Source organism: Andrographis paniculata, unplaced genomic scaffold (genome assembly GCF_009805555.1).
Source record: "Andrographis paniculata isolate CXL003 unplaced genomic scaffold, ASM980555v1 Contig65END, whole genome shotgun sequence".
Taxonomy (NCBI): domain Eukaryota; kingdom Viridiplantae; phylum Streptophyta; class Magnoliopsida; order Lamiales; family Acanthaceae; genus Andrographis; species Andrographis paniculata.
Genome location: NW_026137601.1, coordinates 149405 through 165878, shown reverse-complemented (window position 1 = coordinate 165878; position 16474 = coordinate 149405). Strand labels below are relative to the sequence as shown.

The 16474-nt window shown below is 33.7% G+C and overlaps 4 protein-coding genes across 5 annotated transcripts; 1 reads left to right on the top strand and 3 right to left on the bottom strand.

The window, feature by feature from the left end:
* Positions 1-169: 169 nt before the first annotated feature.
* Positions 170-1825, bottom strand: LOC127262299 (pentatricopeptide repeat-containing protein At5g48910-like). The gene has a single exon (XM_051290927.1). It carries the CDS (start codon positions 1818-1820, stop codon positions 234-236), a length of 1587 nt encoding a protein of 528 aa, XP_051146884.1. The 5' UTR covers positions 1821-1825; the 3' UTR covers positions 170-233.
* A 70-nt stretch (positions 1826-1895) lies between these two features.
* On the bottom strand, positions 1896-3304 carry LOC127262300 (thiosulfate sulfurtransferase 16, chloroplastic-like). The gene is made up of 6 exons (XM_051290928.1): positions 3124-3304; positions 2918-3028; positions 2583-2656; positions 2418-2488; positions 2283-2336; positions 1896-2186 (listed from the first exon to the last, which is right to left on the bottom strand). Exons 1-6 carry the CDS (start codon positions 3273-3275, stop codon positions 2085-2087), a joined length of 564 nt encoding a protein of 187 aa, XP_051146885.1. The 5' UTR covers positions 3276-3304; the 3' UTR covers positions 1896-2084.
* A 5191-nt stretch (positions 3305-8495) lies between these two features.
* Positions 8496-10408, bottom strand: LOC127262183 (2-methylpropanoate--CoA ligase CCL4-like). The gene has a single exon (XM_051290749.1). The coding sequence runs from the start codon at positions 10340-10342 to the stop codon at positions 8696-8698; it is 1647 nt and encodes a 548-aa protein (XP_051146706.1). The 5' UTR covers positions 10343-10408; the 3' UTR covers positions 8496-8695.
* A 675-nt stretch (positions 10409-11083) lies between these two features.
* On the top strand, positions 11084-14684 carry LOC127262184 (deoxyhypusine hydroxylase-B). 2 transcript variants are annotated; one of them, XM_051290750.1, is made up of 8 exons: positions 11085-11291; positions 11400-11666; positions 12403-12536; positions 12632-12846; positions 12931-13069; positions 13679-13805; positions 14191-14309; positions 14406-14684. In XM_051290750.1, the coding sequence occupies exons 2-8, from the start codon at positions 11504-11506 to the stop codon at positions 14448-14450; spliced, it is 942 nt and encodes a 313-aa protein (XP_051146707.1). In that variant the 5' UTR covers positions 11085-11291; positions 11400-11503; the 3' UTR covers positions 14451-14684. The 2 variants fall into 2 exon arrangements, with proteins under 2 accessions (XP_051146709.1, XP_051146707.1); XM_051290752.1 differs by having other exon boundaries at positions 11084-11666; positions 12994-13069.
* Positions 14685-16474: the final 1790 nt, after the last annotated feature.

Genomic DNA, 16474 nt, shown 5'->3' with positions numbered 1-16474 from the left:
TATTATAGGTACTGATTTGAAAATCTTAACATAGTACAAAAATTTTCAAATCAGCACCGTAACTATTCTCTATTATTATTATTATTATTATTATTATTATTATTGGTATTCAAGAGTTTTGTCATTTCACATTCTTTTCTTGTTAGGACATTTGGGAATGGATACACACTTCAAAACTTTCTTGCTATGAATTTTGTAAGAACATCAAGAAAACAATGTAGTATATATCAGTATCAAGTACAAAGTGATTTAGAGTGTCTCTCAACCCTCACCAATGCTGCTATAGTTTCATCCATCTTGTTCATATCAATCAAACATTTCTCCCCAGCTACAAACTCAACAACCTTACCTTCGACTTCGATGCAGCTACATCCCGCAACCTTTTGGACCCTTTTCTCTGCCATTCTCGCCCGGACACCCGCCACCTCGTTCCATTTGTCGAGAGATGCATAAATATTCGACAAAAGTACGTGCACTCCGCTATGGTCGAGAGAGCGCTCAGACAACTCATCAACTGTCCTTTTTCCTAGGTTCACGTCGCCGTGAACTCTGCAAGCGTTCAGCAATGCTCCCAACGCTGACAAACTAGGCTCCATCGGCATCCTTCTTACAACCTCGTCAGCCTCTTCCAATTGTCCGGCTCTTGCCAACATATCCACAAGACAACCGTAATGGCGCACTCCCGGAACAATCCCGTAAACTTCTTCCATTCTTCGGAAGATTCTTAACCCCTCTTCTGCTAAACCGATCCGACTACAAGCACTCAGGACGGAAACAAACGTCGCTTCGCTAGGACAAACGCCGTCCTCCTCCATAATTCTAAACAACTCGAGCGGGGCTCTACTCTCGCCATGATTAGCTAAACCCGTGATCAAAGAGGTGTAAGCATGAGCATATCTTTCGTGGCGCGGGATCTTCTCAAAGAGATCACGGGCAATGTCGATGCTCCCGCATTTGGCGTACATGTCGACGAGAGCCGTCCCCACCACTCCATCCAATTGTATTGCGTTTCGATCGATGTATGCATGGATCCATCTGCCTTGATCCAATGAGCCGAGATGCGTGCAGGCTGAGATGGCTCCGACCAATCCCGACTGATTAGGCTTTACGCCGGAGGCCAGCATTTCGTTAAAAGCCTCTAATGCTTCCATAAACATCCCCATTTGAGCATAGCCATTGATCATAGCACTCCAAGAAACTTCATTTCTCTGCGGCATTTCGTCGAACATCTTCTGTGCTAACTCAAGTTGCCCAATCTTGAAATACCCATTGATCACTGCAGTCCAAGTGATCACATCCCGTACAGAACTTTCGTCGAACACCTTCCTCGCATTATCCATGGCATCACACCCAATGTAACAATGGATCAAACAATTAACCACGTAATCATACCCAGCCCACCCTAGCTTCACCGCCAAGCTATGAAACATCAACGCCGACGCAACATCGGAAATTTCAGCGCAGGCGCGGAATACAAACGAGAAGGTGTAATTATCAGGGTAGCAGCCGCTTCTAACCATGTGATTGGCGAGTGAAATTGCATTCTCGGAATGGTGATTTTCGCATAAGGATCTAATAGAGCTGGTCCAGATGGAGCCGGATTTGGAAGGCAGGTGGCGCAGGAAGGTCCAGGCGTGAGAGTAGTCGGAAACCGCCAATTGTGCGGCGAGTTTTCGGGCGGTAAGTGTATCGCCGATTGCGCCGGAGACGGTTAGGTGGGAATGCAGCTGCTTTAACTGAGGGGTCGTAAGGCATGTTTTGGTTAGAAGAATCAGAGCTCGATGAGATGTTCTTGAATGGTTGAAGACAATTTGATGCATTACGTTGATGCATTTTTCGTTTGAATTTTCTCCTATTTCAACTTTTCACTCTTTATATATCTAACAAATATCTCATAATTAATTTCATTTGTTTATTAAAACCAACAAATTATTCTCACTATACATTCTGGATTATGACATTGACACGGCCGTGTTCGGGTATCCTTTCGCTATAGATTATGACATTGACACACGGCCGTGTTTGGGTATATCCTTTCGCTATAGATTATGACATTGACACGGCCGTGTTGGGGCATCCTTTCATTATAGGGACAGGTTACAGCGAGGGTATGACTGTGTGGATGGAAGCCCATTCTGCGCCCACACTTGATATCCACCAGCCATGTCTGTCACTCCAGTAAACCCCTGCCACGTCACCATTTGTTTCAATCATTTTTATTTTTATTAATTTATATGTAATTAATAATTTAGCGCGCACGTGTGTCCAGTCATTTAACTTACCATAGAGAGGAGCTCAGACGCAGCAATGATCGACCTCTTACCTAATTGACAACCCTAAAAGCCCATCATGAATTAATAAAATTTATTAATCATTAATTAAATTAGGATTGATTAATTAATTAATCACAGACTTACAACGATGATCTCATCATATCTGCCAAAGTGATTGAGCACTTGTTCCACAAATTTAGGATTCCTTGTCATTCCTGCAGCACCAGTCACCAATTATATTAATTTAATTAATTAGAATAGTAGTAGTATAAATTAAATAAAAATAGAAAATTGAAGAGAATAATTAACCCGGTCCAAGGCTCAACATGAAAGGAACATTGACGGCACCCACAACATGGCCACCGCTGAACTCGTCACATGTTCTGCCACCGCAACCAAAATTATTATTATTTTATTTTACTTAAGTAGTAGTATATTATTCGTTCTATTTATACAACACATTTTTACTTATTCATTTATCTGATACTATTTATTTTTTTAAAAATATCACATCAAATATATATTTTTGTACAATACATCAAATTAGATACAAATTTTTTATTTTTCTCTAAATTTGAAAATAGTAGTAGTTTGAAATTAAAACAAAACCATAATCTTGATTAATTAATTAATTAATTAATTACCTGACGTCGAGATAGTGATGACCAGCTTGGAGGAGTTCATGAGCCACACGGACGGGGACGGAGGTTACGCTTACGCAGCTGCGACTCTTCTCTCTGACTCTGGGCGTGTCACTGCACAAAACTGTATATCAATCAACCGTAGACAAGAAGAGAAGACAGCCATACTAATAAACTAATTATTTATTTATATATTATGATGGTAGTACCTGCAGAGATCAGTAGAAGAAGAAGAAGAAGAAGAAGAAGAAGATGATGATGGCTTGGTGGGCAGGGTGATTAATGACCTATGGTAGTACTTATTATTGACAGGATTAACAAGTGACATGAACTGAACACAATGTGCTACTGCCATTCCCATTCTTATTCTTATTCTAATCTCTCTCTCTGTATATATATATCTCTCTATATATATGTGTATGAAGTGTAGGGCTTATCAGAAAGGTAGCAAACTTAGGTTGTGGATAAGTGTTAATAATAATAGAGAGAGTGACGTGACGCCTCATCTTCAATGCCAGCATCACCATCGTTTTGGTATCATCCGCTGAGACACGTGATTTGGATTTAGCCGTCTATTCGATTCAAAATCAAAGCAAAATGGTTGTTTCAATTGGCAGAGTGGTTTTTTGATTTATCTTAATTAATAACAATTAGACTTAGGATTTAGGGTATTTTGGGGTGTTTAATAGATAGTTATGGTTCTTAGTGTGATGATATAATTGTAAATCTCTAAATCAGTATAATAAAATCTCTCCGGTTCCTACCCATGGACGTAGATTGACACACCGTCACCGAACCACGTAAAATTTATGTGTTCTTTATTTGCTTTCTTTTTCGTTTTTTCATAACATCATCTCTTTTTTTTAAATCTATATATGCTAAAATTATTATGAGTTTGTTTGTCCCGTAAATTTCTCATTTTAATAAATATATAATATTAATATTTTATTTATATCAATTTAATATAGTATATTTTTTTATATTAATTCTATGTGTCTATTCAAAAAGTATCATTTATTTTATTATTGTAAAAAATAATTTATATACAAATAACAAAATATTTCTCCAATCCGGTCTATTTTCTATGTCCATAGGAGTGTGTCTATGTTTTTGCTTTATGAATATGATATTTTTTGGGCAATTTGGGATCCTATTTTGGGCAATCGACCGTGAAAGTTTTTACTCGAAGAGTGCTCTTGGCCCAGTGAATATCGCTTATTTCGGTCAATTATAGAATTACTTATCTACTTTATACTTAAAAAAAGACAAAAAAAACAAAATTGGTACTTTAAATTTTTTAAAAAATATCATATTAAATTTTAAAATTCTATTACTATTATTAAAATTTCAAAAGTCAAGAACAGTTATCTAGAACGCAGCAAGTACGTGGCATGTGTATCTCTATCTTGAGTTTGGATATTGTGCGATGATTTGTTAATTTTTATTAGCAATATGCTGAATTAATACTTAGCCACTGATAAATAGTTTAAGAGTATTTTAATTAATTTAAATTATTAAAAGTTGTGAGCATAGCATCCTTGGTGACGTATCTTATCACGTCACTGTCATTTTTAGGGTGTTTGTTTGAGGGTTTTGATTTTGAATTTGGATTTGAATAGTAAAAATTTTGAATTTGAATAGTTGTATGATGTGATATAAATAGGTGTTGATGTGATGTTTTGAATATAAAATTGATTTTTAGTATAATATAAAAAATAAAAAATAGGTGCTTGATTTGATGTTTTTGGAAGAAAAAATTGGATGAATAGTTGAATTTAAATTCAATCCTCCAAACAAACACACCTTAATGAACTTCAATAAATGTATTTATAGTATTCGAAGCTTGCTTCCAACGTGTAGGAAATATTTATTACAAGTATACATTTAATTTTTTATGTAGAATTTAAAATATAATATTATTTTAATTGTAGTAAATAATTAAAAATAGTATAATTATAATTTTACTGTTTATTTAAATTGTAAAAATAATAATGTGATTATAAAATATTTAATCATTTTTTTTTACTTTGATAACTTAAAAGTCTAAATAATAATGTGTGCTTATTTGACCATACACGAGTTTTAATAAAATACAAAAATGTAATAATCATTTACTTAAAAAGGAAACAAAGAATATTTTTTTAATGACAGCTAAAAAAAAAAGTGAGCATAAATTTAAATAAAAGAGGGGATAGAGTACTATATTCAATCTATTTTATATCTATTCAAACATATAAAAATATCACAAAATAAAATAATAAATACCTTCTACTGGAATGAAAGGACTATTATATTAAACAATAGTAAATATATTTGTATATGAAGACTCTTTGTTTTTTATATTTTAATTTGATTTAATAATACTTATGTAAATATATATGAATTTAAAGTTTTTCATTTTAATCGTCAAATTTATTTTTATTTTCTTTTTCAGTATGTCATCCAAATTTGCTCTAGCTTTCATTTTTATTTTATCCCTTAAATTTACTCATTATTAATTTTGGCAAAATCAACATTTAACTATTATTCTCCATTTAATACTTATTTACAATAAATATTACTATTTTTATTACATTTTCTCTTCTTATTTTTCTTTTAATTTCTAATTAAATTTTTAAAAATGATCCTAACTATTTTTTTATTTTTATTATTTTTTCAATAATATATATATTTTTAATATTTTGTATCGAATCCAAATATTATAAAGTTACCGAAGACAGTATCCAATAGGCAATAGTGATACAAAATTACAAATTATGTACCACCCTTTTTGAGGATAAGCCTAAGCTTATGGACAAATATTATTTTATACATCATCCGTTTTACTTTATTGGTCAATTATTGTTATTTTAGTCACTTTCATCTTATTTATATATATATATTTATTTTAAAATAATTATACATTTTAATTATATTTTAAATTTTATAATTAATATTTGTAGTCTCAATTAATTTAATTAATTATTGTTATTTTCATTTATAGTTATTTATATTAATATATTTTTTAATTATATTTTATTTTTTTAAAAAAAAATTGCACCAGAGAGCAATATATATGAGGAGGTATGGACAAACATTCTTAATAATAAATGAATTTGTAACTATTTTCCACCCACGAATTCAAATCATACACGTAAAAAAAAATATATATATAAAAAATAAAAAATAGTACAATATTAATGATCTACTTTTTAAGAGGAAAAATAAATTATTCAATTAAGGATTTTTAAAAAATAAAATATAAATCTACCCATCAAATACAAACCTCAAATGAAAGGTGACCACATAAAATATAGTACACTCTGCCTTGAAACATTTTTCAATATTTTTTGTTTGGCATGTCCCAAATATGTAAAGTATTTATAAAGAAAATAATTAATTATATTTAATTTTTATCTTACATTTATCTCATTATATTATTCTGATAAAAAAATACTATAAAATATACATTTTTTTTTGTTCATCACATTACCTAATTTTTAAATTATCTTATTTAATACTATCAATGTAAAACTCCGAATCGAAATAAAATGCTACACATTGTTTGAGACGAAGAGAGTAAATTTAATAAGATGCCTTTTTTTTTTGATAAATTTCATTTCACAATATTAAAAAATACTTAATAAATATAAATTAATTTAATTAAATTTAAAATTTTTTACACAGCAGATCCATTCAAAATCTTTTAATTTTTATCTATTTTTTTAATAAATAAATATTTTTATCTATATTTAAAAATTTTCATCTTTTATAAAATTAGTTTATGTTAATTATAAATAACTAAATATATTCTTTAATTTATTTGTATTATATAAAATTTGATATACATATTATATACTTTCTTTTGAAATGCTTATTTGAGGTTTTGTAATAAATTAAGAAATAATAATAATATTTTATTAGTTACTGGAAATGTGTAAGAGATTTTGACACTTTTACATTTTAACTTTTTGTAAAAAATAATTGTATATGTAATAGTATATTTATTATTTTTAAATAAAAATTAAAGTGTATTTTTGTATTAGTGTATAATTACTTTTTTGTAAAAAAAAATTATTTTGGAGTATCAAGTATAATAGACGAAAATGATAAAATAGTATTTTAGATTGAAACAGACGGATTATTATTGAGATATAGTACTTAAAATATTTAAATACCTGATTTAAATTTAGGTTTAACATAAAACTATAATACTCAACTAATTGATAATTTTAAAATTATTTAACTATTGGTTAAAAAAAAGTTGATGGAATTTAACTTTGATGTGTTTAACTTGAATTAATCAATTCAATAAATATTGAATTCGAATTGATTTTGAATTGAAAGTTTTAAATTGAATAATATCCCTCCGTCTCGTATACCATGTTCACGTTGCCGTTTCTGTCCGTCCCACGTACCATGTTACTTTTCTTTTTGGAAAAATGATTACACACTTTAATCTTATTTTAAACTTTTTAATTTAATTTTTTTAAATTTTAATTAAACTAATTAGTTATCTTAATCTTAATTTATAATTATTTATATTATCGGATAATTATTTTCGCTAATACATTCTTAATTATCTATTAATTATACTCCTCCTAAAATACCGTATCTACAGTGTAGCAGACGCAGTATGTGGGACGGAGGGAAAATAAAATAAATTATTCAATTAAGGATTTTTAAAAAATAAAATATAAATCTACCCATCAAATACAAACCTCAAATGAAAGGTGACCTCAAAACTTTGGGCGTGTTTCTTTTACCCCCAAACCCTCGTAACTTTCTACTATTTAAATTCTGTTTTTCAAAAAAAAAATATATATATATTTTTTTACAAAATATTTCATTATATATTATTTTAATACCAAATTTAAATCAAATTCTTTTCAAACTTATCAAAAGAAACAAACCCTTTGTATTTTTGAAGTGGATTGAATGATTAGATAATGCAAAAATAAAACCTATATATACAAACAAAAAAGCTAATAAAGAAATGGACCAAACTTTAGTCCTAAACTAAATATTTGCAGGGCTTGATGCTAGACAAAATATTTGCGTTTTAATTTTGCCATGGATTATGCCTATAGATGGAAGATTCTACAAAGGTCTTAATCTTGCTTTGATATTAGTTTTTTTTATGATAAATATTGCAATAATAGAATAAAAAACTTATGTGAAATACAAATTAATAGTAGTAAAAGTTACATCATAACATAATCACGGCACAAAAGGCAAAATGACCACATTTGCGTCATGTTTACTTGTGAGATTTTTATTTTCGATTTTACTATTTTAATTCAAATATTTATTGTTTAAAATCAAAATCAAAATTAAAATTTTACCGGTAAACTCTCTCAAGCCATTAAAATTTTTGCTCTGTTCAATTAAAAAGTTATATAATAGTATTTTTTATTCATCAAATTTATTTTTATTTTTAATTTGTAAAATCAACAAATCAATATTATTTATAACAATCGTCACCAACTTTCTTTATTATATTTTATTTTCATTTACTTTTATTTCAAACCAAAATTTTCATTTTCATTTACTTTTATTTCAAAGCAAAATTTTAAAAACACCCTATATTACATATCACTCATTTAATAAAATATTTATTGTTCTTATTTTTCGTGTCGAATTCGAATGGACTCATTTTGGCATATGAGAAGAGTATCAAAATAGCTAAAAATACTAAATAGAAGCAAGCAAGAAGTGACAAGTACACGGTACAACCCCCAATATATCTCACAATTATTCCATAATTGTTTGTACCGAGTTACGACTCACCGAGTCAACTCGCTAGAGCTTGCTCGCCTTGGAGGGTCCCAAGGCTTTGGCCATCTCCCGCAAAACGAACTTCTGGATTTTTCCGGTGGAGGTCTTCGGCAGCTCCGCCTTGAACACCACCGTCTTCGGGACCATAAATCCCGGCAGCTTCGACCGGCAGAACGCCACCACCTCCTTCTCCGTCGGCCTCTCCTTCACCCCCTCCTTCAAGCTCACAAAAGCGCACGGCGTCTCCCCCCAGAACTCGTCCGGACGCGCCACCACCGCCGCCTCGTTCACCGCCGGATGTCCGTACAGAACCGACTCCACTTCCACGCTGCTCAGATTCTCCCCGCCGCTGATGATCACGTCCTTCGAACGGTCCTTGATTTCCAAATACCCGTCGGGATGCATCACCCCCACGTCTCCGGTGTAAAACCAGCCGCCTCTCATGGCGGCGGCCGTCGACGCGGCGTCCTTAAGGTACCCCAGCATCACACACGCGCCTCTTAGCACAACCTCCCCTAGCGTCTTCCCATCACGCGCCACGCGCCGCCCGGACTCCTCGTCGATCACGTCGAAGTCCGCAAGTCCCGGAGTTCGGAAACCCTGCCGCGCCTTCAGCCGCGCCCGCTCCGCCGCCGGGAACTTGTTCCAGCTCCGCTTCCACGAGCAGCAAAGCACCAGCCCGCCGGTCTCCGTCAGCCCGTACCCGTGGCTCACGACGAACCCGAGCGACTCCGTCCGGAAAAGCACCGCCGCCGGAGGCGGCGCTCCGGCCGTCAGAATATGCACCGGCTTCTCCAGGGGCTTTCCGTCGGGGACATTTGTCAGCATATTGAGGACCACCGGCGCGCCGCACATATGCGTGACGCCGTATTTACGTATGGCGGCGTAAATTGCGGCGGCGTCGAACTTTCTCAGGCAGACATTGGCGGCGCCGGCGGCCGCCATCCCCCACGTGTAGCTCCACCCGTTGGCGTGGAACATCGGCAGTGTCCACAGATAGACGGGCTCCTTCGGCACCGACCATTCCATCAACGAATCGCCGGCGACGACGAAGCAGCCGCGGTGGCTGTGGACGACGCCCTTCGGCGACGAGGTGGTGCCCGAGGTGTAATTAAGGGTCATCGGGTCGAATTCGGATTCGGGTCGGATCCAATCGAAGTTCGGATCTCCGTTCAGGATCATCGCCTCGTAGTTCCCGGAGAATCCTTTCTCCGGCCACCCCAAATCGCCGTCCTCCGGGATGACGACTAGCGGCGGCGGAGCGGATTCCGGCGGGAACAGCGAGATCGCTTCGAGGATCTGAGGTACCGACTGGCAATCGACGAAGACGAGCTTGGATTCGGCGTGGCGGAGGATGACGGCGATGCTGCGGGGATCGAGGCGGAGATTGATGGTGTTGAGGACGGCGCCGGCCATGGGAATAGCGAAATGGAGCTCGTACATGGCCGGAACGTTGGGGGCGACGACGGAAACGACGTCGCGTCGGGCGATGCCTAGGGCTACGATGGAGGAGGCCAATTTGGAGCAGCGGCGGAAGACCTCCGACCAGGTGTAGACGGTGCTGTTGTAAATGATGGAGGGGCAGTTGCGGTAGACGGCGGCGGCCCTCTCGAGGAAGCCGATGGGAGTCAAGGGGGAAGAATTGGGAGGACTGGGCTTGAGCTCATCCATGGCGGAATTGAATTGGGGATTCGGGAAGGAGCTTGCTTTATTCTTATTGTGAGGGAAGAATTGAGGTTTGAGTCAACGTCTGTCTGTAATTTTCATATTTTAATTAATATAAATATATAATTAATAATTAAGGAAATATCGAATTCTAATCATATACGTATCTTCCACTCATCAGTAAATTCTTAGCCGAACATAATACAGTAAGGTTTCGTACTTTTCCAAATTAATTGATTATGTGTATATGATTTTTTTTTCCTAATAAAATTTAAATTATTATATTATATTACAAATTTATTTTATTATTTTTGTAATTTATTTTATTACTTTTTCGTCGAGCCTAATTTGTATTTTATTTTCTGTTAAAGATAACGAATGCTACTAGTATCTTCCCTTTGGAGATTAGGTCCTTGTTCAATCTCGTTGCAACATTCAGATGTACCGGTCCTGCTAAATACGGAGTAATTAATATTTATTTTACTCTAAATAAATAATTTTATTCTATTATAACTATCACACTAGTTAAATTAACAGCACAAATTAGGCGTGGATAAATTTCAAATAAGCAGTGTGCTGAGTATGAAAAATGAATTACTCCTAATTATTATAAATATATATATATATATTTAATTCATAGCTATTTGGCAATGTGGTGAAAAAATATTTTCCACGCTTATCCTGCACCTTAAATTAAAAATAATTAACTTTTTAATATAGATATTTTTATCTATATTTGTAATTTGTGTGTATCCCGGGACCGGGACCCCGCCCGATTTTACTTTCCCAATTCAGAGGAACGCAATCCATCTTTTAAGCCCTAGTATCCTCCTCACCACCGGCTCCGCCTCCGCCGACAGCAGTCGCGCACTCCGCCGTCTCGGATTCGGAAAGATCTGCATCTCGTTTATATATCTTGATTTTGTGTTTCTCCCGCTAAGGGTAGAAGTCGGCGGTAGGCTATACTATTTGTATATTTATAATATTGGTTTTGAAATTCTCTTTAATTCCTTCCTCATCGTTATTGCTGTTTTGCGTTTGATTGCGAAATTCGTTTGGTAAGTCCGATTGAAAGCCATCAATCAAGCTCACTAAAACGCGCGACTTTGGGAGACTTCGACGGGCTAGGGCTTTGGAATTTTAGTTGGAATTCTACTCTCGATCTCAATGGAAAATTCGAACTGTAGTCCATTCCACGTCTCTCCCGAAACTGAAAAATTTCTTTGTGAAAGATTGTTGGATCAAAGCCAGCCTATCTCGGAGCGATTTAGAGCCCTGTTCTCTCTACGCAACCTTCGTGGTTCTGCGCCCCGCAGTGCTCTTATCCAAGGTGTATCTAATGCTTTTGGTTATTGACTTATGTTAACTTGTTTAGAAGTTAGTTTTTGTTTTATTTCGATTTCTATCTAATATTAATAAAATTTATCTTATGTCATGCACTACTGTGATTTCGGTTTTAAATTACTGAAATTACCTGCGGAGAAATACTACTTGCATTTTTTCTTGTTTAAGTTGGAATTTGGATCCAAATTTCATGTTGAAGTAGTTAAAGTTTAATTTAACAAGTATGGACATTTGAGTTTGTTTTATTGTGTTTAGGTGTTTCGGGAATAGTAGAAATTTGGCTTGTAAATAAAGTTCTCTTCAACAAGCATGCACATTTGAGTTTCTTTGATTGTGTTTGGGTGTTTTGGGAATACTAGAAATTTAGATTGTAAATTATTATTTGATAATAAATAGGTATTTAGTGTGATGCTTTAAATAAAAAATAAATTTTGTATGTTATATTTTAAGTGGAAAATAGTTGAAGGATGGAATCACTCTTTTATGTGAAAAGGAATTTTTATCAGAACCTTTATTTGAGTGACTCACTACTAAGGTTAGGCATTGTGATAAGTGACGGCCTTCGAAAGCACCAAAAAAAAAATAACTTTTTCCCTCATGAATGAAATCTTAAAAAATTGTAACACTGTGATTTCCTTGCTTCATTGGTCGTTTAACTTTTAGATAAATGTAAATTCATAATAGATAGAGAACAACATTTAATATCAAAATTTCTACATCAGCCACTAGGGATAAGTCGAACCTGCTTGCACATGAGGCTGCATTTGCTTTGGGTCAGATGCAAGATGCAGAAGCTATTCCAGCTTTAGAAGCCATACTTTATGATTACTCTTTGCACCCTATTGTTCGCCATGAGGTATGTATAAGATCAAGCTTTGATCGCAATATTTCATTATCTATAATACATAAAATATATTCTTAATTAACTTCATGTTGCTTCTGCTTCATCAGGCCGCAGAAGCTCTTGGTGCCATTGGTTTGGAATGTAATGTCCCACTCCTCACAAACAGTTTAGTATCAGATCCTGCTCAGGAAGTACGAGAAACCTGTGAATTAGCTCTTAGTCGAATTGAGGAGCTGAAGAATACCTCAATTTCAGATTCATCTCCATTTTTGTCGGTTGACCCTGCTGCACCTGCTGCATCTTCTTCTATCCAAGAACTTAGGTAGTTAATTTATTCAACTATCACAAGTTCCTGATCTTGTAAGTAGTTTACGACTTTGCCACTTGAGTATCCTCTGTTTTCCAGGGAAGTTCTATTGAATGAGGATAGAAGTATGTATGAGCGTTATGCTGCTCTTTTTGCTCTTAGAAACCTTGGAGAAGATGATGCTGTGTTTGCTATTGTGGAATCGCTAGGTTCAAACAGTGCTCTTCTACGACATGAGGTGTGTTGTCTTCTTCTTGCTTGGTGCTTTTGTGAGGGTTTAATAATTTTTCCAGTATAGGGTTACTCAATTAGGTATATATAGAACTGTTTAATTCGGACCATTATGAGATTTTGCACTCTGAAATAGAGATTGAAAAAGCCAGCTTTCTTTGCAGTGGTTCTTACGGTCACTACTTTGGTCATTTTTTCTGGCCGCCATTCCAATTATTGTCCAGCTGCTTTTTCTTTGACCAGATTACTTTTCTGGCACAGATTCTGGCAATTTAGAAATGGAGTGTTAAATATCAGTTAATGAATTGAATTGTTAACATGCACGGTGCATCAAAGATGTGTCCCTAGGAGGAGAGTTATGTGAGTATATAAATAAGAGAAAGAAATCAGCTACATTTTGAAAGTATATATTCTGAGGGTTCGAATATAAATTCTAATTCACTTTTATGTTATTGTTTTATTATATATTATTATGCAATATGCTCCGCTGTTCTGTTAGGTTATTATAGTCAAGCAAGTTCTGTGCTACTGTTGATTACTTTCTATTCATAGTGCTGTTTTTATTTTTCTTTCTTGTTTCTTATGTGACTGATTTCTGAAATTGGATCCAAACCAGGTTGCATATGTGTTGGGTCAATTGCAGAACCAAAAAGCTTCAGATGCACTTTCCCAAGTTCTTCAAGACAAAAATGAGCATCCAATGGTTAGACATGAAGCAGCTGAAGCACTTGGTTCTATTGCTGGTCCGTACGGTTCTTTATTGATAGACCAATTCCCATCTCAAGGAGTTGCAATTGATCTATGTTTAACTCACAAAATCTTGTTCTATAATCTCCAAAAAATGTGGTGCAGCCTTAATTCATACTTAGATGTCATTTAGATGCTATGCCTCCGGTGTATACCTGAGTTACATGTAACTTATCTTAAAACACTATTAAGCAGCTCAGTAACTTGCAGAATAGGGAAATTATCATACTGCATCTCATAACTAGCACACTAGCCCCTTAACACCCGACATTTTCTGATAGATTAAGCTAATTGATTGTGTGCTTTCTATATATATATATATATATATATTTTTGTGGGTTTGTATATTTATGCTGACCATATAATATTATCCTATCGCAGACAGTCAATGTGTTGCCCTGCTGGAGGAATTCACGAAGGACCCCGAGCCCATTGTAGCACAAAGCTGTGAGGTTGCTCTAAGCATGCTCGAGTTTGAGAGATCAGGAAAGAGTTTTGAGGTAATAGTAGCAACAATTGACACTTTCACAATTTTTACTTATAAATGCAACTTCATTTGGTAAATCACCTCCCTGACATCGATCATCATTCTGCAGTATCTGTTCATGCAAGCTCCACCAGCTCAACAAGTTTCTCATTAAGTCAGGTTACATCATCACACACCCTTTTGTATGTGTTTAATTCAGCAATTGCCCAACCTAAAACAGTCTGATTGTTTCTAATTTAACTTGTTTCGGAAAATACCTGCTTGGTTATAACCAAATTTGATTGGGGTCTTCATATGTTCATGTTTTCCCCATTAGTTACAACTTACATGTAATGTTCCAAATTTATACATTGGGATTGGAAATTTAAGCGACAATGTTTATATATAATATTGAGCAGTTAGGATTTGAGTATATAAATTTGGATCTACAAAGTGAGTTCTTGAGTTGGGATGATTTGAAGAAGAAAGTTAATATGGTTAAGCATTTTTTCCCGACAGCCAAGTTATGTTCTCTTTTAATTGCCCTCTCTGTTGCTTCACTTTGTTGCTGATAATTCCTCTAGAGCGATTCATAGAATTTTTTTGTTTAGAAAAATAATAATAATAAATAATAATAATAAATTATTATTATTATTATTATTATTATTATTATTATTATTATTATTATTATTATTCTTCGTTTAGGTAGAAAAGATATGGAAACTTTATTAGGCTTTGCAAGGTTAAACTGACTGCAAATCTAAGTTGTTCTAAACATGGCTGGGTTAGATTGGAATGTCTCCTCTTATATCACCATTGTTGTTATTAATTTATTTATTTCTTACTTCTGCGTATTCAAGGGCTGTATGTTTTATTTTAATAAATAATTATATAATTCTTCTTCATGTTATTATCTACTATTATATGTGTCCTTATCGTCCTTGTCTCTGTTAAAATGCACAATTTGCTAATGACAATGGAACCCTAAAATTAGGGTGAGGGTTCCTGAACCTAGACATCTCAAGGGTTATACTTATTTTTATTTATTATTGTTATTTTAAAGAAAATGCTCAGATGAGTGAATTGGGTTTCGGATATTGGAAAACTAACCAATATAGTGAAGTTGTAGAAATCAATCTTAAATGTACGTGTATGTTAATGGTTAGTTTGAGTTTGATGAGCTGTGGGAAGTCCCTTTTCAGAAAAATATTTTTATTTTTGTTTGTATTTTTTAAAGAAAAAACACACACACACTAAATAAATGGTGGGTGGGTATCTTGCAGATTGCACATGCAATAGTACAGAATCCCTCACCCCAAGTGTTTCTTCTATTTATATCTCCTTTGGCACATATCATATCTTGACACCCAATAGGTTGTAGACTACTATTTTAACTGTAGAGTTTTTATTTATTTCAATTCATCCTGCCTTGTAGGTTTGCGTTACTGCTATAATACACTAAATATGATATGATTAATTTAATTGGTACTTGTTGTGTGTGGTTGTGTTTGCATAGTAGTTTAACTTCATAGACGTCTTATTAGGAGTTGGCACATATTTAATTGAAAGTGAGTATAAAGTAGAATATAAAAGATTAAAATGCTTGAAAGATTTTAAAAAGTTAAAGTAATAATCGGGGTAGTTTGAAAAAGTATGAATAATTTTGTTATAAAGTGGGGATTACGATTACTAAATAAGGAAACTAGACAATTATTTTAGGACGGACGAAAATAGAAAAAACAAGACATTTCTTTTGGGTAAAAGGGAGTATATATTTTTTATTGGAAATGATGGTTTTTTTCTTTTTTTTTTTTTTGTGATTTTAATCTAAATTAATATTATTTATTTTGTATAATATTTTTTATGCTCCTGTCCTGTAACAAAATATTTGTTTGTTTTTTGGTCATTATATTTAATGTATATTTGTATAAAATATTATACAATGTCATTACATTTGTATTATACAACATCGAAGTATTATTATTATTTTTTAATTTGTATTATGTATAAATATAATACTATTATTTTTAAAATTCGACACAAGCAAATGAATAACAATATAAATTTAAAAAATTAAAATCAATATATTTTTAATAAATTTGAAGTTACAAGTAAACAAATTGATTATAGAATTGTATATTAAATAAATAAAAAATTGGTAAAACAACATTATTGGAAATTTCACTCCAAATAATGTGT